The sequence below is a fragment of the Leucoraja erinacea genome, chromosome 9 (assembly GCF_028641065.1).
Source record: "Leucoraja erinacea ecotype New England chromosome 9, Leri_hhj_1, whole genome shotgun sequence".
Taxonomy (NCBI): Eukaryota; Metazoa; Chordata; class Chondrichthyes; order Rajiformes; family Rajidae; genus Leucoraja; species Leucoraja erinaceus.
Genome location: NC_073385.1, coordinates 50,322,753 through 50,345,318, shown reverse-complemented (window position 1 = coordinate 50,345,318; position 22,566 = coordinate 50,322,753). Strand labels below are relative to the sequence as shown.

The following is a 22,566-nucleotide window of genomic DNA, read 5'->3' as shown; positions in this document are numbered from 1 at the left end:
GGCAAAATCACGCACACACGGGGTGGGGCAGATTCTCAGCCACGATTCGGGTAGGTTTTGTAACATACCTACATAGTTATATAGTGACAGTGTGGAAATAGGCCCTTCGGCCCAACTTGCCCACACCAGCCAACATGTCCCAGCTACACTAGTCCCACCTGCCTGCGCTTGGTCCATATCCCTCCAAACCTGTCCTATCCATGTACCAGTGTAATTGTTTCTTAAGCGTCCGGATAGTCCTAGCCTCAACTATCTCCTCTGGCAGCTTGTTCCATACACCCACCACCCTTTGTGTGAAAATGTTACACCTCAGATTCCTAATAAATCTCTTCCCCTTCACTTTGAACCTATGTCCTCTGGTCCTCGATTCCCCTACTCTGGGTAAGAGATTCTGTGTATCTACCCGATCTAGTCCTCTCATGATTTTATACACCTGTATAAGATCACCCCTCATCCTCTTGCGCTCCAAGGAATAAAGACCCAGCCTACCCAACCTCTTCCTATAGCTCACACCCTCTAGTCCTGGCAACATCCTTGTAAATCTTCGCTGAACCCTTTCAAGCGTGACAAAATATCTTTCCTATAACATGGTTCCCAGAACTGAACACAATACTCTAAATGCAGTCTCACCAATGTCTTGTACACCTGCAACATGACCTCCCAACTTCTATACTCAATACTCTGACTAATGAAGGCCAATGTGCCAAAAGCCCTTATCTACCATTCACCTGTACTCCTAGATCCCTCTGCTCTACAACACTCCCCAGAGGCCCACCTGCTCTTTTTAGATGTCCCAATATACAACACCTCACATTTCTCTGTAATAAATTCCATCAGCTCACCTGGTCAATCGATCAAGATCCTGCTGCAATCTTTCACAACCATCTTCACTATCTGCAAAACCACCCACTTTTGTATCATCAGCAAATTCTACTCCTATCACTTATGATATTCATTTTTCCTCCATTCTGTGTAAAAAACGACATTGAATAATGTAGTGTTGCTTTAACTTTATCTACTCCAGATACTCATTAAACATAATTTTGCAAGGCTTTAGTACTATGGTCTCTTTTGATACCTGAAGATCATAACAATTTAAATTTAGTAATTACTATCCATTATTCTGGGGCTTTCATCGGCTTTTTATTTAATTTAGAAACATGGAACTGCAGATGCTGGTTTACAAAAAAAAAGGACACAAAGTACTGGAGTAACTCAGCGGGGTCAGGGAGCATCCGTGGAGAACATGGATAGGTGACGTTTCGGGTTGGAACTCTTTTTCAGACTGTCGGAGAGAGGAAAACTTATTCAAAGTAGGCATACCTTGTGGCAATTTTACAATGGAGCAGTCAAAATGGAACCTGAACCTAGGAACTCCAGCCGCTGGTTTACAAAAAAAGACACAAAGGAGATTGTGATTGACTTCAGGAAGCGAACCAGTACACACACCCCAGTATACATTGATGACACTGAAGTTGAGATGGTCAAAAACTTCAAGTTCTTTGGAATAAATGTCACCAGCAATTTGTCCTGGACCGGCCACATTAAAGCAATGGCCAAGAAATCACACCAATGCCTCTACTTCCTTAGAAGGCATTTTAGCATTTGAGAACAGCACCATCCAAGACCACAAGATATTGAAGAGAGTCGGGGTCCCGACCATAAGCGTCCCTGGAGAGCGTGGATAGGTGACGATCTTGGAGGGACCCTTCTTCAGACTGTTGGCATTGACGGTATCGACCACATAAACTGTTGTGGCAAAAGAAGCTGCGTAATGTGAGACATCAAAGACTCTTTTTGGATGGAATTAAGGAAAATAGTGGTGATATTATGCTGCTGAGTATTTACAAATTGGTTTGTAGATTAATTGGCTTCTGTAAATTGTAAATTGTCTCTGCTGTGTAGGATGGAACTAGTACACGTGGTGATCGCTGGTCGGCGCAGTCTCATTGGGCTGAAGGGCCTGTTTCAATACTACATCCCTAAGGTCTAATGTCTAAAAATCCCATCCCACACATACCTTTCTTGGCTGACGTTTGTGTATCAAGTTACGGAATGCCAATTATTGGAATTGGTATTCTTACGAATTTCAGGAGTCTGCTGTCAGGCTCAGGAGCTACCAATTCACCCACAGTGCATTTAATGTGCATTTATATGGCTGATTAGTGCAATTCTGCTTCCAACCAGGCGGTGTTGCAGTAAGATTGTTTACCAGCAAAATCTGTACAGAGCAGCAAGGAATTAGGAAGGGAGACAAAAATGCAGGATTCTTCAGTCTGAAGAAGGGCCTCGACCCGAATCATCACCTATTCCTTCGCTCCATAGATGCCGCCTCACCCGCTGAGATTCTCCAGCATATTTGTCTACCTTCGATTTTTCCAGCATCTGATTTGATTTGATTTGATTTAATTTGATTTAATTTATTGTCATTGTCTTCAATGAAGAGACAACAACATTATTTTTCCCTTACAGTCATACAAAAATATTTTTTAAAAACACAAAACACGGAACACAGTAGTCCACAACACAAACATCCCCACAGCAGCATCAAAGTTCCCCACTGTGAGGGAAGGAACCAAAGTCCAGTCAATCTCCTCGCCAATGTTCCCCAACGTTCATCCGTGGTCGGGGCCTCCCGAGCACCCCGTAGTCGCCGCTATGGGCGGCCCCATGTTCAGGCCCTCTCGCCGGGAACCTCTCGTTGGCCACCTTCCACCGGAGTCCGCGGCTCCCGATGTCCACAGGCCGTGCTGGGCGGCGATTCGGCCGGCGACCTCCGGCAAAGGGTCCCAGGACTCATCGACGTTAAAGTCTGCGCCGCCCACGTTGGGAGCTCCGCACCCACAGCTTTGCGATGTTCGAGCGGCGGCCCAGTACTCTGGAGCTCCAAGCGTCAATCTCAGGAAGGCCTCGCCCTCAGGAAGGCCTCGCCGCGCCCGCTCCGGTCCCAGCAGGAAAGGCCGCGCCAATCCAGCTGGTAGCCGCGAGGTAGGGGGCAAGGACGCAACTCGGATAATAGCCGCATCCTCGCCAGGAAGCGACTGAAGGACGGTTTCCCCCTTACCCTACCCGCTTCCCCCCACATAAAATACCGAAAAAAACCTAAAAAAACACATTCTAAACATAACTAAATAAAAAAAGACAGCCAGACCGTGGCGGAGGCAGCTAGCAACAGCGCCACCAGATGACCAGACCCCACCGGATCTGCAGTTCTTTCTCAAGCAAGGAATTAGGAAATCAGTATTCTCAGCCATGCTATTCAGGAAAAGAAAGAAAAACAGTGGGGGACCACATTGAGAATGTAAATTATTATAGCAAAAAAAGATGGATAATGCGTGGCATCAAATAATCGTTTTGGTTGGAATTAAGGAAAACAGCACTGATATTATGCTGCTGAGTATGTACTAAAGGCTATCAAATATTGGAAAGAATTTCAAGCAGCTAATTATAGGCAAGTTACCATTTCAAGAACTATTTGTACAGGTAATTAAATAAGTTTAGTTATGCCAACATATCTACAGTGTGATTAAAGATCCTGATGGTTGATGGGAAGAAGCTGTTCTTGAACCAGGAGATCACAGTTCTTACGCTTCTGTACTCTTTTCCTGATGGTAGCAACACCATGAGAGAATAGTGTGGGCCTTTGATAAAATCAGCTGCCTGACTCTACAGTATTAAGGGCAAAAATAGGGGCCAAGTGTGGTACTTAAAAGATTAGTGGAAGGAAGAAGGGTTGGATTACGTTCTTAGAACGAAAGTACAGAAGACCATGTTTTATGGGTGGTGATTATGAAGAAGGGTCCCAACCTGAAATGTCACCTATCCATTTTCTCCAGAGATGATGCCTGACCCGCTGAGTTACTCCACCATTTAGTGTCTATCTATGATGGAAAAGGGATAATCAAAGTCAATAAGTTCTGAGCTGGAATAGGGATTTTTTTTTTAGTGAGCTGTGAAAGGATCTGAGCCCAGTGGATTGGTATCAAAAGCTGGAAGTTAAGACAAACATTTGTTTTGGAAAATGTTCATAAAACTGGGAATGAAACGTTAGCAAGACCAAAGTGCTGATTGCTGACTTCAGGTAGGGCAAGCCGAGGATGTATGACCTTCCTCTCTTCATTGGTAGGATGGCAATAGACCGAGTGAACAGTTTCAAGTTCCTGGGTGTGCACAACTCTGAAGATGTGTTTTGCGCTCAGCATATTAATCCAAACACAAAGAAAGCCAGTCTGAAGAAGGGTCTCAACGTGAAATTCCACCCATTCCTTCTCTCCAGAGATGCTACCTGTCCCACTGAGTTACTGCTGCCTTTTGTGTCCAGCTTTGGTGTAAACCAGCATCTGCAGCTCCTTCCTACACAAAGAAAGCTATTGACACCTGCAGGTTACACAAAAAAGCTGGAGAAACTCAGCGGGTGCAGCAGCATCTATGGAGCGAAGGAAATAGGCAACGTTTGGGGCCGAAACCCTTCTTCAGACGGAGAAGGGTTTCGGCCCGAAACGTTGCCTATTTCCTTCGCTCCATAGATGCTGCTGCACCCGCTGAGTTTCTCCAGCTTTTTTGTGTAACCTTCGATTCTCCAGCATCTGCAGTTCCCTCTTAAACATTGACACCTGCATCTCTGAGATGATTGTGGTGATTCAATATATGCGGCTGAATACGTTATCAAACTTCTACAGTATACTGTAGAGAGGATACTGACTGGTTTGTATCATGGCCTGGTTCTGTAATTTCAATTGTAATTCAAAAGGCTTTAAAATGACTTGGTATTAATACCTTATGATGCCCATTTCAAGTGTGGTTTCAAATCGAGATCACCATCTTTACTGAAGGTATTGGATTAGAAAATGCAGATAGTCAGTTTTGGAACATATCATCAAATGGGTTTAAAACAGAAAATTGCTGGAAACAATCATCGGATTCGGAAGAATCTCTGGAAAAAAGCAGAATTAGCAGAATCTCTGGAAAAAAGCAAGAAAACTAATGGAAACTGTGAAATGCAGGTCAGAGAGGTTACTGAGGCCTGAGACCCATGAGGAAAGTATTGGAAATGTCCAACGCATTAGGCAGTGTTTGTGGAGAAAGAAATGTGTCATGTGTTCTCAAAACAAAATATTACTTATATTATATTGCAATAAGTATTCCGGAAGGCTTATTTTAAATCCAGATGTTTTGAGTGGGGGTGGTGAAAGGGGGAAACCGTTCTTCAGTCACCCTCAACGGAGAGGCGACTTTTTCCATGTCGCTTCTCTGCCTCCCCTTTCGCGGATCAGCAGCGGGCGCAGCGTGGAATCTTTCCATTACGGAGTGGGCGAACCCTCATCGGGTGTCGCCAGAAGAGAGTGCTCCGATCGCTGGCCCGCGGACTATGACATCCTGCAGCCGCGGAGTTTCTAACCACGGGCACGGCGTGGACTTTCCATCATGGAGTCTGGGATCCCTTGCCGGGGATCGCTGGGGAAGAGCTCTGACCGCCGGCCTGCGGCCTGTAACATCCTGAAGCCGCCACCTCTGGTAGGAAAGTGCCGATTCGGGCACTCCAAGTGTGTTCGACCGTTCATGGCCCCGACCACGGGTGAACAAGGGGGGAGGACTGGCTGAACTTTGTGTCTTCCACCACAGTGAAGAATGTTGTGGTGGATGTTTGTGTTAAATCTTATTGTGTATTGTGTGTTCTTTTTAAGTGTATCGCTGCTGGTAAATTCATTTCTTTGCACCTTCGGGTGTATGTGACAAATAAATTTGACTGGATTACAAAGCCTGCTTAAATTATGAACAATAATTAGCTTTAATTCAAGGTATAGCAAATGCTAATATGGGTGGTACAGTAGAGCAAGCAGTTAATGCTATTATCTCACAGCTGCAGTGATCTGGGTTCAATTCTGACCTCTGGAGTCGGTGTGAAGTCTGCATATTCTCCTTGTGACTTCCAATATTGACTTCCAAAATATAAAGAAATGCGAATTAATCTATTTCATACGAAAATACAACATATATCCCTCCCCTACAGTAATCGGTTTCATCCAAGGTGGTCCAGTTTTCTTTCTCAGCCCGAAGGTCTGCTGGATGTTAATTGGTCACTGTTCATTAACCCTCATGTAGGTGGATGGTTGGAAAATTGAAAAAAGTTGATGGGCATGTGATGGAGAACAGGCTACAGGAAAATAGTGGGGAAATGGATGGAATGGAACTGCTGAGTGCCCACATGGACATATTTGATGTCAAAGGGTTAAATATTCTTCTATGTTTGAAGAAAATATTAAAATAAGAAATGTTGCCAATTTGAAATATTTACTTCCAAAATAGAAAATTAGAATGTTTCCACCATTTTCTATTTCAAACATTCAGCATCTCTAGGTTTTTGATTTTCATAATATAGCACACCACCAAATGAGACAAATTAACCAATTCAGCACCCGTCTACTCCAAATGTTTGTTCCATTTACTAATGCTGCTGTTTGGGCGGCACAGTGGCACAACGGTGGAGTTGCTGCCTTACAGCACCTGAGACCCGATATCGATTCCGACTACGGGTGCTGTCCGTACAGAGTTTGTACGTTCTTCCCGTGACCGCATGGATTTTCGCCAAGATCTTCGGTTTCCTCCCACACTCCAAAGACAGGTTTGTAGGTTAATTGGCTGGTATAAGTGTAAAATGTTAAATTGTCCCTAATGCGTGTGTAAAATAGTGTTGATGTGCAGGGATTGCCGGTGGGTGCAAATTCGGTGAGCTGAAGGGCCTGTTTCTGTACTGTAGCTCTAAGCTAAACTGTACACTTGCTGAGGGAGAAAAGGCTACTGTAATAAGTGGCTCCCAAACGCCTGCTCGACATCACCTCACAAACCCATGACTACAATCACTTAGTGACAATGGTGGCAGATGCATTTGCAACTCAAGGCCCATTCTGATTGAGAAACATTTTATTGTTTCCTCATTGATGCTGGGTAAAATCCTGGTATTTCCTAACAACACTGCAGATTAGCAGCTACTTCAGTTGTAGATTTGACACTATCTCAAAAGCAAGTTAGGATTGGGAATAAGTATTTGCCTTAATAGCAATGGACATGCTGCATCAAAAAATTAAAGCCGTACAGTACTGAAATAACAGGGTTTTTTATTTGTTTTAAACTGCAATGCTAAAGAATTTTTTTTCCAATATAATGACAAATATAATATAGCACGTTACATCAAAGTATTAGAAAAGCTATGAATCGTTAGGTAACAAATAAATGTCAATGGTACACTGCAGAATGATGTCAGCGATGAGCCACAATTATCTTAGGAATGGACTTCCTTCCAACTGCAACCCAGATCATTAATCATTTGAAACTAGGTTGCAAATGTTTAATCTGCACAGCAATCAAACTGAGATTGACTAATGCAAGCAAATACCACTTCAATTTATTTTATGGTATACTTACTTGCATGTGTTCTCTCGCAGGTAACAGAGACAAGCAATAAGCAGGACATGCACAGTCAATGTCTGGTCTGTATTAAAAACTATTTAGGTGTCGTTTGTATCAACTGTTGCTGCAATGAGATACATCTGAAAATCTTGGAAATTTCTTGGTACAATAAGGACCTAGAAAGGCCACATTGTGAATCATTTTTAAAATGTTTTAAGATTGCTTTAATTAAATGCTCATGATTCTAATTTAAAGCAATATTGCATTGGATTACCACATAGTGAATCATATGCTAGTTTCATTTTAGCAATTATTATAAGTTTCTGCAAAAGGAGAACAAATTTCATGATTCAGAGTGAATCAAAATCATCCTCCATCAGAGTATAAAAATGCAATTTGCTCACTCGAATAACAAACAGAAAATGCCTACCGCTGCAGCTCTGAGAGACAGTATTTCATTAGCTAGCTAAATGGAACACAATTCCCAGCAGTTGACAGCCCAAGACACATCATCAGGTGATCTTTGCGGTGCAAACTTAATTTCCTGCTGAAAGACTGAACACATATTAAAATTATCCAATATTTTTTGTTCAAGCAGCCACAAATGCAATTATTTTCCTCTCCAACTTCCACATTCTCATTTACAGATGACAAATATTTTTAGTTCACTTTGAAACAATTGTCAATTCAGCTTCAAAGGATAGGGAAATTGCCCTAAAATCTAAATCTAAACACAACTGTTTTACTGGAATTACACGACAGATTAGAGCAAAATGTAACAAACTGCATTATTATCTCTCAAATTTCAAAGTGCTTGTTTACCAGATTATCATTAATAATTATATTTACCAGATTATCCTAAAAACAAACCTGGGTCACTCATATTCTTCAGAGAAGAAAATCTTTCATGCTTAGACAGCTGGCCAATGCTCAACTTCAGACCCACCTGTTCAATTGACTCTTAACTGCCTCATCCATCTGGGGAACTGGGGTGAACAACAGATGTCGACGATGCTGGCAACTTCCATATCCCACAAATAAATTGATTTAAAAAAATAAGATGTAATAGAAACCCATTGGTTTTACACTGAATTCTATCTCCTGATAGCTACTAAATATTCTGGGCCTACAATAAGTCTGAAGAAGGGTTCCAACCCAAAACGTCGTCTACCAACCAGTCTGAAGAAAGGTCCCGACCCGAAACGTCAGCTATCAAAGTAGTCTGAAGAAGGGTCCCGACCCTAAACTTCACCTATCTGTGTTCTCCTGAGATGTTACCTGACCTGATGAGTTATTCCAGCACTCTGTGTCTTCTCTTGTAAACAATAATCTGTAGTTCCTTGTTCCTACATTTCTAAATGTTCTGGATCTCTGTGATTTGTACCTCAGCTCACCCAATTCCCAAGGAAAAAGAAAAAATTGACCTGTGGACTCAAGGAAGCCAATTCCAAAAACAAGATATTCATCCTCTGAGGAGGTCAAAAATATTTATAAATTGAATACAAATTAGTTTGGATATATTCCCTGTAAAATGAATTAAGAGCAGAGCACTGCTTTTCTCCTTTCCAAAAATGCATTGAGTTGGTTGTAGTGAAAATCATGCAAGTTATACATTAGACAGAAAAGACAGCAGTTTAAAATAAAGTAGAAATACATGTTAACACTGTTAAATATGCAACAATAAATGCAAACAAAAAATTGGAAAGGATGACATAGATTTATTTATGGAACATTCTTTAGTCACAGGTTTAGAAAAGGTTTCTATTTTAGTTTATCATTCATTTCTCCAACTTGCTGCTTCTCACCTAACCCAAATATTTTCCCCAAAGTGTGCAGAAATAGAGATTTCAGAAGAGAGGAGCCATTTGTCGTGGATCATCTGGCAAGACACTGATAGAGTCTTCTGCTTTTCCACACAACATACACAACATGGTGTATTCCTGGAGGAAAAAGGGGACAAGGCTTAATACTTCAACCAACACCAACACTGCAAATAAGATACAGCAATCGGTTCAGTGTGAAAGCAGTTACTTTGCCAAAAGTCAATTTGAAGCACACATGGTCAGAGAATCATTAACAATCAACAATCATTAGGCAACAGGAGAGGCTAATTTGGGAGACAAGTTATAACAATATAGATAAAGAATGGTTGGATGATCCTAAAACAATGCAACATGTGTAAAATGTTCCATGGCATCTACTTCAACAATTCTATCCAAGTTTTACATGTGCCTCTGATCACCTTATTTTCCATTATGTAAAAAAAACTTAGAGTACATTGATCTTAAGTGTCTGAGTCACAAATTGATACCCACAAATGGTATGGTCCATTTTCTGGAATGTTTTTGACAGATATTGTTCAAGAGAAGATCTACCAATTGCTGTCACGAGATAAATCAATTATTGTTCTTTTTTTTTTAAATATTTTTTTAATTAGAAGTACAGTAAATTACAGTAATACACATCACATATATCTTATTACATTTGTTGTACCACTTCGTTTTTCGAGCTTTATAAAAGGTAGACATAAAAGAAGTAAGGAAAGTGAGCAAGAATCGTGAAGGTGCAGGAAAGTGTTGGGAAAAGAAAGCCCCTTAGGGAAGAAGTTAGAGAAGGAAGTAAAGAAAGGAAATAAGACCCTAGAAAGAAAAAAAAAAAAAAGGAAAAACAATCGCTCTATTGTAACACAAAACTCCGCAAAAATGGATATACCAACCGTGTTTTTTTTTAATTTATTTTATATCCCCCGTTACCAGATTCTGGTACCATTTATATTTTAAATTACTATTGCACCTTATGCTTGTAATAGTTCCATAAATGCAGACCACATCTTTTGGAAGTGGTCTGCTTTGCCTGCTAGGAGGAGTCTCATCTCTTCCATGTGTAGTGTTTCGAACATGTTTGAAATCCACATTTTTATTGTTGGTATTGGAGTATTTTTCCAAAATTTAAGCTTTTTTCCCATTATTAGCCCATAATTAAGTAAGTTCTTTTGAAACACGTTTAATTCGGGGTTACCTTCCGATATTCCAAAAATGATCCATTCTGCTTTTGGTACAAGTTTTATTTTAATTAATTTTGTGAAGATTTCAAATATTTAGTTCCAGAATTTTTGGATTTTAATACAAAAAAACAAAAGAGTGCGCTATGGTAGCTTCTTGTGACTGACATTTATCACAAATGGGTGAGCCATTGGGGAAAAGTTTATTTATTTTAGTTTTTGAATAATATAGTCTGTGTAATGTTTTATATTGAATTAGAGTATGTCGTACGTTGATCGAGCATTTATGCACATATAGTAAGTGTTTATCCCAGCTCTCTTTTGAAATTTTTATAGCTAGTTCTTGTTCCCAGTCTCTTCTAATACCATCGGTTATAGGTATTTCTATATTTAGAATAATGTTGTATAAGTATGATATTAGATTTGCTGATTCAGCCTTTGTCTTCATGGCTTCATCCAATAAGTCTGGGGGCATGTTATGATAGTCTTTTGTGTATTTTTTCAGATAGTCACGGATTTGAAGATATTTAAAATATTGATTATTTTTCAAATTATATTTCAGTTGTAATTGTTGAAATTATAATAATTTTCCTAATTCATACAAGTCTCCGAGCATTTTGATTCCCATTCTTTCCCATTGTGTAAATGACTTATCTATAATTGAAGGTTTAAACAACGGGTTATTGACTATTGGTATTAAAAGAGATAGATTTCTTAATTTTAGATTTTGTTTTATTTGTTTCCAAGTTCTAATTGTGCTATGTATCATTGGATTTTTATTATAATTTTTGTTATTCAGATTCATTGGTGAGAGGAGTCGCTCCTGTATTACACGGAGAGCAGTCCTCTCTTTCCATTACATTCCAGTCCACCTGCTGGGCAGAGTTGTCCAGCAGGTGAATCATATTTTTAATATTTACTGCCCAATTATAGTACATAAAGTTAGGGAGCGCAAGACCACCCATCTCTTTTGGTTTACTAAGGTGTGCTCTTTGTATTCTGTGAGATTTATAATCTCATGTAAAATTTGTAATGTCTGAGTCTAGTTTTTTGAAAATCTTTTTTGGAAGATAAATTGGAATTGATTGAAATAAATATAGGATTTGTGGTAAAAAGATCATTTTTATAGCATTTATTCGACTTATTAAAGACATCGGGAGCGTTTTCCAGAATTTGATTATTATTGTTCATTTATATAAAGAATACTGGCATACATCAACATTGGTTAAGAGGCAACTGATTTAAACCAGTAATTTAAAGTCAATGTACAAAATACTAAGAACTGCAAAATATTTCAATTTTGCTTGATTCCCTAACACTGCCAGATTTCTTGGAGTTGTACAGCAGATAAATAAATATGCCCATATTAAAGAAGGCCCATGCCAAAATGTTGCCTGTCCATTCTCTTCACAGGTGCTTCCTAACCCGCTGAGTCCTTCTGGCACTTTTTTGCTCAAGATTCCAGCATCTGCAGTTTTCTAGTGTTTCCATAGGAACAGGCCCTTTGACCATCGTGCCGATGCTGACTATGGAAATAGACTATGCCGACTATGGTCCAAGCTGCCTATCCATACTAATCTCATGTGCCTGCATTAATTCCACATCCCTTTTAGCCATCCTAGTTCAAGTGCCGGTCCAGAAGCATCTTCACTGGTCTGCCTCCACCACCTGCTCTGGCAGCGCATTCCAGATATCAACTACACTTTCTGTGTAAAATCGCCCCTCAGATCCTCTTAGAACCTCCTCTCTGTCTCACGTTAACCCTCTACTCTCTGTTTGCTTTATCTATGTCTCTCATAATATCATATACCTCTAGTGTGTCACCTTCGGACAATTCACTCCAGGGAAAACAGATCCAGTCTATTCAAACCAAGAACATCCTCGTGAATCTTTTCTGCACCTGCTCCAGCTTAAACACATCCTTCCTACAACAGAACTGCAGACGATACTCCAAGTGCAGCCTAATCATGATTTGTACCGCTATGACATGATGGCCTAACTCTTATACTTAATATGTTGGCAGATAAAACAAGCATGCCATATATCCTCCTCACACTATCTTCTTTGTTGCCACTTTCACGTAACTATGTACTTGATCTCTCTGTACCACACCATTCCCCAGGACCCTGCCATTCACTGTGTATATATATCCTGGCTTGATTAAACTTTCCAAAATGCATCATTTCATACTTGTCCAAGATAAATATAATTTCCCATTCCCTTGTCCAATTTCCCAGTTGCAATAACCAGTTGTTGTAACCTTCGACAATCTTCTTTGGTGGACTGCCTGTAAACTCATAATCATTCCTCCTACATTCTCATCCAAATATACATGACAATGAACAGAGCAACCAGTGCACACTGAAGACAAGCCTCTAAGGTGAGAAACAACCCTCCAATGTCACCCAGCCAATTTCGTAGCTAATCTGCTGGTTGACCCAGGATCCCAAATGCAACTTTTCAGACCATCCGACCATGTTGGAACTTGTCAAAGGCCTTGCCAAGGTCCATGTAGGCAACATCTATTGCCCTGTTCTTGTCAATCCACTTTGTTACCACTTCAAAAATTTTAATCATATTTGAGACACCATTTCATACTCATAAAGCCAGGCTGACTCTCCCTAATCAGTCCTTGCCTCTCCAAATGTAAAAACATTCTGTCCCTCTGAATACCTTCCAATAAATGTCCCACCACTAATGCAAGACTCCATCAACCTGTAGTTCCTTAGCTTATCCCTGCTCCCCATCTTCATTAAAAGCACAATAGTAACTATCCTCCGAAATTCCAGTACATCACTTGTAGCTCATCAAGAATAATGCCAAGGTCACAGTAATCTCCTCCGTTGTTTCCCATAGCATCTTAGGGTGCACCTGGTGAGTCGGCAGGGATTTATAACATTTATGCATTTCAAGACCTGCAACCGCCTTCATTGTAATGATGATATACTCCAGGATATCAGTGCTCCCTTCCTTGGACACTAGTTTCCAGTCGTTCCTCCATCTTAAATACGACCAAAGCATTCATTCAAGATTTCTTTGGCTCCACACACAGATTAGCACACTGATCCGGAAGTAACCAATTCTTTCTTTTTTGCTCTTAATAGACAAATAATCTTTGACGATTCTCCTTTAACTTGTCTGCCTGAAAATATCTCATGGTTCTTTAATTTTCTCCTTTCACTAAAACAGACTGCCATGACCTATCACATTCTATGCAAATGAAACAATAGTACTAGATATAATACTACAAAAATAAATTATCTTGTGATTTTCAAGGTTTAAAAAAGACAAGACCTTACCTGGTAGTCGTCAACAACAGTGAATGTGTACTCATGTCTTGCTATTACATGATTACAGTTCTGACATATATCTGGAAGAAATGATAGAACACTCATTGGAGAAAGATGCAGATGATTCTACAATTTTATATGCAGTCGAATATGGTACATAATGAGAGACTATTTGTCTTTCAAAAGGGAATTGTTTGAAACCCAAGGACCAAATTAGGGCATTGGAACTACTCTGCATACTTTTCATACCACTTGCCGAGAACACCACATTTACGGTTTTATTTATGTTTTTCGTGTACCCAAGGCGATCACATATTGAGCACTCTCAGTCAGTAAAGATCATGCCTGTGGCCTGTTTAAAACAGTTAATGGCCATTGCACAATGGATGTTTACTGTGTGATAAAAATAATTACAGGAAAATAATGTTACCACATCTCGCAATATCATGATCAATAATTTTACCCTCCCGTGTCTCTTTAAGAAGTAAAAAGAAATCTGCAAGAAAATTAATGTTTTATGTCATACTGTCAATTCTTGGGTGTTTATAATTATAATAGGACACGAATGTTATTTCAACAAGAGTTTAAAGCAGTTTACTATATGAATTCAAACAACTGGAATTTTGATCAAATACATCAATATTCCTTTATTTTCTGTAATTTCAGTGCTCTGGATCCATAAACTACATAATGTAAGTCCATGCAAATATTTACAATGCCCTTATTACAGTAAACTCTTGTTTATCTCGTATTCATCAATCTGAAATTCTCTTGTAATAATGAAAACTAATTGTTTTTATGAAAATATATGAAAATAAATTCAAACAGCGAATTCTATTCATGAATAAATAAGAAATAAATAAATAGAAATAAACATGAAGAGACTTTTCGGATTATTTATGTTTGTCTGTGATGGAACTGGAAACGCAGACTAAGTTGCTGCAACATCCTCTTTGAAGATTTGTGCGATGATGAATACAGTCATCCATTTGATTTATTTTATCTATATTTTACATTAATACTGTTTAGCCTTAACATCGAGAACTGCAAGGTAAACTATTGTTTAAAAGGGAAAGGAGGTGGTGTATTGTTCAGCAATTTATTTGAAGCTTTATGTATGGAATACAAGTGTGTGATGTACTGGGTAATTTATTTGAGCAATTCTCATGCAAGCAGCACACTCTGTTCCAACGTACATTCTTATTGTATATATTTAGCAAAAATACACTGGATTCTAAACTTTGCAATTAATAGAAAAATGCCAAACATTTTTCCCCACATGTTAACCTTACTTCACATATTGCACAGTTGTTTAAGAAAAATCTGTTGTCCTTTTGTTGCATAAGAATTGTGCTCTTTAATATTGGTGTTCCAAAACTATGCATTGACAAATTTCAGATTTTGAAATACAATCTTTTTCAACGCTTGAAGACCCAAGTTGGATTTCACAGCCAGAAACTTACGGTCATATGTAACAATTTCTTCTCCGTCATCGTCGTTCTGGGTTCGATTAGTTATCAGTACAAAGTCTCTTTTGCTGCACTCAGCACATCCAACATAATTCAGTAGATAGGAGCCATTCTCTAAGCATGTGTTACCCTATTGTGGAAAGAAAATTAAGTGAGTTTACACAATAACATTTTATCAACAATATTGTAGTATTATAATAAATAGATTTGCTACATCCACAACTCTCCATTTCAGATCTCATTCAGGGCACTGTCAGACCATTCCACGACCAGCTACAAGAAGGTAAACCAAGAGGGAGGTAAAAGTGGCCTGCTCTCTAATTTTCTCGACAAACTACAAGAACCTTCTAGCAGCACAAGAGACAGAGTAACAAATCAGACACAGCAAGGATTTAGGTTGTGGAGGAGAAACTCTATTACAAACACATTGGTCATGGTTACAAGTCCAGGTCCACCACCAATTTCTCACCCTTGGTTCCAGAGCCTTGCTGGATTATCTATTTTGCAGGACCAACAGAGGTCACTTAATAATGAGACAACAATGCACCTCTGACCCAATAATTATACCCCTCCCGAGTCTCTAAAGCACCATGGCTGCTGGAAACTTAAAGAAAACAAGTATTAAATGTAAAGGAAATTTTCAGTGAAACTTGTCCAAGCCCAAGCACCAGTCGATGAGTTGCCTTCAGAGGTGCCGATGAGGGTTGGAGCAATGGCCAAAGTGCCACTTTCCCAGCAGGACCACCAGGTCGCACCGCCAATCCGAGATTTGCCTAAACTGCGGTAATGTAGGGTGGGTGTGCCTGCCATCTGAGTTGAACGGTACCGGAACAGCCCACCTAGTCCACCGGTGGACCAAGAAACCGGCCTGCAAAGTGGGCCTCAGCGGTGGCTATGGGAATTGCACCACAACATGTCTGCCCTTGGACACAAAAAGCTGAAGTAACTCAACTGGACAGGCAGCATCTCTGGAGAGAAGAAATGGGTGACGTTCCGGGTCGAGACCCTGACCTTATATTCTGTGCCTCAGCTAATAATGAAGAGACTTCCACATGCCTTTTTCAGCATATCAATTCTCCTGCTTTAGTTACGAATTTGAGAACATAACTTTCATCTTCCACACTATTTATTGCATACCTCCTGGTTTCATTGTACCTACTCAAATGCTTAACCTGATATTTTCTGGAATGAATTCCACTTGCCCTTTATCCAGACTATCCATAAAGCTTTCCTATTCGCTGACAAGCACATGGTACATTTTTGTAGGGAAAGGATGGATTGGCAAAGAGTATAATCCGCAATTTATTGATTTGTGTGGAGGTGCTTCACCTGTGTTTCTCATTTGAAATCTGTTACTTTCCAATTTTCTCCATCTGCAGCTGTCAAATGATTCATCAGGTGTCTAATAAAAAAATGGGTTTCTACTGTCATTTTTGATCTGCCTTGGTTTGTGAATTCACTCAAAATGGCCTTTAGGCTTTGACATAAGATTATTTTGTTCTAGATTCCAGCATTTGCACTTACTTGTGTCTCCATTATTTGATATGTAACTGTTTCCAATTTGCCACTTGCCATTACCGTGACAATTCCATCCGCACGTGTGGTATCAAATTCTAAGCACACACAGCACTTTTACTTTATTATTGATGGCTGCACAGCTAAAAGTAAATTTACCTCACTGTTGGGGGAATTACTTTCCAGAAGAAAGTTTAAACACCAAGTAACTTAATATCTTGGTCCGATTATGTGACACAAACAGATAGTTCAGACGTCACTGCAAATTACAAGAATGATTCAAACACGGACTGCTATCATTTACCATTGATGTCATGTTTCCCATTTTAAGCAGGCATGTTCTTTTCCATTCTGAAGCCTGTAACTCATCCTTCTCGTTTAGTTTAGTTTAGAGATATAGCATGGAATCTGTGCCAATCATTGATCCCATGTCATCTCAAATTTGCATCCTACACAAAAGGGGAAATTTCCAGAAGATAATTAACCTACAAACCTGCATGTCTTAGGAACGTGGGAGGAAACCAGAGCTCATGGAGAAAACCCACTAGGGAACATGAAGAATGTACAAACTCCGCACAGGCAGCACCCGTGGTCAGGATCAATCCCGGCATTCTGGCATGAGGCAGCAGCTCTACCGCTGCATCCTTGGGATTCTGTGCACCTGCAGCAGTGCCTACTAGACAGCTAGCATCTGAGAAATCAATCTTCTTCCACTGTCCCTAACAGGGAATATGTCAGACCTTCTCCCAAACAGATCATAAACTCAATTGCCTCACAAAACACAACATCCAAAAAGTTAGGATTCGTCAATAAACAATCTAGGTGATATTATCATCATGTCCCTGCCAGCTACAAGCTTATGGCACATACTTTCTCAAAATGAAAGACAACCACATGGCTCAAATAAGAAGCAATTATCAGTGATTCTGGTAGCAGAAAGGGTAATCAAAACATTCTTTCATTTTGCAAGTTATCTTTAAAACATAATAGCCACAACCACTATTTCAACAAATACTTGGGTTATCTTCAACACATCTTGTTTCATGCTCGTTAAATATTCATGGTTGGAAAAATAAACATGATTTTTCAAATTATCAAACTTTGTATGAGAACCAATGCTCCAAAGATCAATTCAAATAGTTCCCCAAAAATGCCCAGACAATAAGTCTACTGCATATTTACAAGTCCCCTTAATTTTTCATTACATGAAAACAGGCCCACCAAATCCACTGATCACCCATTCACACTAGTTCTATATTATCCCACGATTGCATCTACTTCCAAGACATTAGAGGGAATTTTACAGAGGCCAATTAACCCTCAAACCCACACCCCTTTGGGATGTGAAAGAAACCCACGTGGTCACAGGATGAACGTGCAAACGTGCACAGACAGCACCCGAGGTCTGGATCTACGAGCTGCACCACTATGCCACCCACTTTCCAGCCTTTTGATTTGCTGAGTGAGATTAATAATTTATTATGAATCAAGGGCAGTTTTATGCCATAACCCACATGATGCTGAAATTCTCAAATAGGCATTTTAGGTAATTTGGTGCAATACACTTTCATCTTATTCCATGGGCCAACAATGCAGATCTCCCAGATGGAAAAAATATATACCCACAAGATGCTGGAGTAACTCAGGGGGAACAGACAGCATCTCTGGAGAGAATGAATGGGTTGATGTTTCCCATCCATTTGAGAATAAGGGAAAAGGGTGGTACAAAGGCTGGTCGGAGAACTGGGAAGGAGGAGGGGATTGAGAGAGAGGGAAAGCAAGGGCTACTTGAAGTTAGAGAAGTTCATACCGCTGGGGTGTAAATTACCCAAGCAAAATTATTAGTTCTTTCCCACACACTATGGAAAAATTCTCATAATTACTTATTTAACAAAGACTTATTTAATGTCCTCACCCATTTTTGCATTTAAAATATGAATGTGCAATGTTACTTCAGAGCACCTTCAGAGGTACTTAATTTAAAACTAATCTGAGCTAACTAAAAAGTCAGAAACCAAATATGATCCCAATCTCTAGCTCCTAGTTTATGGCAATGTGATTAATGCCCGCCCAGATAGGAGCAGTGGTATTATTAGCACCAAAATACCTTATGGTAGCCTGGCTTCCTGCAACCAACCACTGCTTGAAACAGTAGTCTGTTGCAAATAGAGTCGAACATCAGGCTGGACTGTGATGACCCACGTGGCTAAACAACCTGTAGCAAAGACACATATTTCTCATGAGAACTGACAACTACAGAACCAAACCTCACTGGTATTTAGGACCATTATAAATGCACCATGAGATTGGATTTCCACTTCACACTGTCAAACATAAGAAGCCATGTGACTGTACCATGTGCACCATTTTACACATGCCTCTGTCACAAATAGAACTTATAAGTTTTATCAGAACTTCTATACTTAGAAGTATACAAGTTCATGATTGTAGCTCATGTCACCGTCTGAAACAAATCCAGGTACATATTAACAGTGACCCAGTCAATCTATGTACTTCTGAGACTTGGTCTAACCACTGCAAGTATGTCAAGGCACTGGATACCACCAATACTTTCTGCTCAAAATTCTCCATCCCACAAAGGATTTGTGAAACAACCAAATGTTCTCACTACAGCAATATCCCTAGCAATGATGCTCTGATAAAAGATTAACTGATCTCCATTGGGCAGGCCAGGTCATTAACATACCCGATATCAGACTTCCAAAACAGATATTACATTCCAAATGTTATCACTGTAAATAATTACAATGCAGACGGGTTAAGATTCAATAATGCGCTCAAAGTCTCCTTAAAAAATTGCCACCCCTGGGAATCCCTGGTCTTTAATCACTCAGAGCAAGAAGAAACATTTGAGATGGGATTGAAATCCTTAAGTCCACACACAAGGAGCACATAGAAACTCTGAGAAGGACGGGGCATAGGAGGGAAGGGGAGGGGGGTCGAGAGGGAGGGGGATAGAGGGAGATGGAGGGGGGTTGAGTGGGGGGGAGGGAGGATATAGAGAGGGAGGGTTGAGGGAGGGAGAGGAAGGGGAGTAGAGCGGGAGGGGGTAGAGAGGGGGGGGAGTGAGGGTAGATAGGGAAGGGTATCTCCCTCCCCCCCACCCCTCCACATTTCCCTCCTCCACACCCTCCCCCCCCCCCCCCCTCCCATCTCCCTCTACCATCCCACTCCATCTCCCTCCTCCTCATTTCCCTCATCCTCCTCACTCTCATTCCCTGCCCCAGGCCCGACACAGGCCGTAAACGACTAAAATCTTCGGTAATATAGGTGGGAATGCGACGGGATGATGTTTTTCGCCTCGACAGGAAAAATGTGAGTTGAATGTGTGAAAATGGGAAGGTTGTGGCCTAGCGTTTGGAAGAAAAGAAGAATTAACCAGATATTGACACACACACACACAGCCACAAACAAGATGAAGAGTGTTAGTATTATAGAGATGGGCTAACACAGGCAAATGGGACTAGCTTGGATGGGGCATCATGGTTGGCATGGACGAGCTCGGCTGAAGGTTTAGTTCAGTTTATTGCCATGTGTACCATGATACAGAGAAAAGCATTTGTTGTGTGATAACCAGTCAATGGAAAAACAATACACTAGCAATTGAGCCATCCACAGATACATGATAAAGGAAATTTTGTGCAAGATAAAGTCCAATCCAAGAAAGTCTGAAGGTCTCCATTGAAGTAGATAGTAGCTCAGGACTGATCTCTAGTTATTGGTAGGTTGATTCAGTTGCCTAATAATAGCTGGGATGAAAGTATGTCCCTGAATCTGGAGGTGGAAGACTCCAGTCTTCTCTACCTTATGTCTGATGAGAGAGGAGAGAAGATGCAGCAGCTAAGGTTCAACTTGTCCTTGATTATGCTGGTAGCCTTGTCTCACTTGGATTGTGAGATCTCAGCTGCAATTCCCTACAATTTCTTGCAATCTTGAGTGGAGCTGTTAGAGCCTGTTTCACTCCATGGCTGCAGCCCCATCCACCTGTAAAAAACGCAACCAGTTGTCTTGCTCTTTGCACCTCGTTGCTGTGATCACCAGCACCACAGGGCCCGATCCCTACTCACAGCCCAGAGCCTACCTACTGGCGCAGCTGTGGAGAGCGGCATCACCCACAACCCCACCCCCCAGGCCGGTCCCGGTCCCGGTCCCGGGCTCCCCCTCTCTCACCCGGTCGGGGTACTCCCTCTGAACGCAGCCCACGCACATCGCCCAAACTTTCGGCCGCCTCAGCAGAGCCGGCGCTTCCGTCTCCGGGGCAACGGTCTCCGGCTGATGAGCTCAGTCCGAGTGGGCCGGGCCGGGCCTGCAGCTGACGGCCGCAGTTTGCACACAACAAGCCAGGGCCTGGCGGGCCTTGCATCCCCTGAGGTAGGAAACTACATCCACATCCACCCAGAGACATCGCCCCCTTGCAGCAGCAGCCGCCCTCCTTTACAATATAGACACACAAAATGCTGGAGGAACTTAGCTGGAGCCACTCCAGCATCCTCGGTGTAAGCCAGCATCCTTCCTACTCGTGTAAAATATAATCTATGAGTATCTCGCTTCCAGTGTTTTAAATCATCAGAGGAATAGATCGGGGAGGTGCATTGATGCTCTTGCTCAGTAGCCTACTGAGTAGGGGAAACAAGAACCAGAGGACAGACGTTTAAGGCAAAAGATTTGATAGGAGCCTGGGGAGTAACTTTTTCCATACAAATGGGTTGTGGATGTATGGAAAAAGCACCCAGAGGAGGTAGTTGAGGCAGGTACTATCGCAACGTTTAAGAAACAATTAACTTAGATACAAAAAGCTGGAATAACTCAGCGGGTCAAGCAACATCTCTGGAGAAAAGGAATAGGTGACATTTCGGATCGAGACTCATCTTCAGACTGAGAGTCAGGGAAGAGGGAACCGAGAGATATTGAAAGTACAGGTACATGATTTGGACAGGTTTAGAGGTATAGGGAGGTTTCACGGCAGTCGGGTCACGACCCATGACCCGTACTGTTGCTACGCTACTCTAAATGGAGTACACGCGATGTACTGCAGGTAGGCATTTACCATTGTTTCCAGCGTAGCGGGCCCGTTAAAACCCGCTGAAATTGTCACTTTTTGCGCTGTAAATAATTATGGAAATCGGGATAAGCGTGTGAGACATTTAGTCTACTTCAGAATTCCAAAAGTGAGGAGAAATGATGGTCGATAGAAGCGAAAGCTGAAGGGACAACAACAGCCAGAGTGCTTTGCAATTATTGGCCGTTTGCTCACTGCATTTCATCAACAGTAAAGCATTATTTGTGTATTTTCTTGATTCCTTTGGCATCTAAAAAGTTTCAGGTGATAAATCTGGCTGTAATTTTTTTAATCGCCCATGGTTCCCGTGGGTTTTTACATACAAAATGAAAACGCATCTGAAGAAAGATTTACAGCCAGATTTATCACTTCTGAGGTTTTTTAGATACCAAAGGAATCAAGAAAAAACACAAATAATGCCTTACTGTGGATGAAATGCAGTGAACAAACGTGACAATTCCCAATATTTTCAATGTTTATCAAGCACTTTAGCTGCTGTTGTCCCTTCAGTTCTCGCTTCTCTATACCTTCATTTCGCTTCACTTTTGGAATTCTGAAGTTAGGTACATGTCTCGCACACTTACCCCGACTCCCACAATTTTTTTCAGCGCAAAAATTCAACATTTTGGCAGTTTTTAACAGGTAGGAAAGTACGCGTTTCTTGTATTAATAACATATACCGGAAGTGACGGATGTCCTCCAGTTGGATTTAGCGGCTCTGTGCGTCGAGCCCTCTGACCCAGTGACCTCTCGTGCAACCCCCCTATAGGGGCCAAACACAGGCAGGTGGGACTGGTGTAGATG

General features: G+C 41.0%; 1 protein-coding gene across 2 annotated transcripts; it reads right to left on the bottom strand.

The window, feature by feature from the left end:
* Positions 1–7,098: 7,098 nt before the first annotated feature.
* churc1 (churchill domain containing 1) lies at positions 7,099–21,104 on the bottom strand. Of its 2 annotated transcripts, XM_055640783.1 has the most exons (5): positions 20,874–21,104; positions 18,790–18,897; positions 15,162–15,297; positions 13,708–13,778; positions 7,099–9,347 (listed from the first exon to the last, which is right to left on the bottom strand). In XM_055640783.1, exons 2-5 carry the CDS (start codon positions 18,859–18,861, stop codon positions 9,255–9,257), a joined length of 372 nt encoding a protein of 123 aa, XP_055496758.1. In that variant the 5' UTR covers positions 18,862–18,897; positions 20,874–21,104; the 3' UTR covers positions 7,099–9,254. The 2 variants fall into 2 exon arrangements, with proteins under 2 accessions (XP_055496758.1, XP_055496759.1); XM_055640784.1 differs by lacking the exon at positions 18,790–18,897 and having other exon boundaries at positions 20,874–21,090.
* Between the last annotated feature and the right edge of the window lie 1,462 nt (positions 21,105–22,566).

Bases quoted from the DNA above. Each gene is read 5' to 3' on its own strand.
- churc1 (XM_055640783.1), bottom strand. From the start codon at position 18,861: ATGTTCGACTCTATTTGCAACAGACTACTGTTTCAAGCAGTGGTTGGT. The intron at 13,779-15,161 runs GTAAGTTTCTGG...CATTTCTTCCAG, and splicing joins AGAAATTGTTACATATGACC to ATATATGTCAGAACTGTAAT. The intron at 9,348-13,707 runs GTAAGGTCTTGT...TTTTTCCTCCAG, and splicing joins CTGTTGTTGACGACTACCAG to GAATACACCATGTTGTGTAT.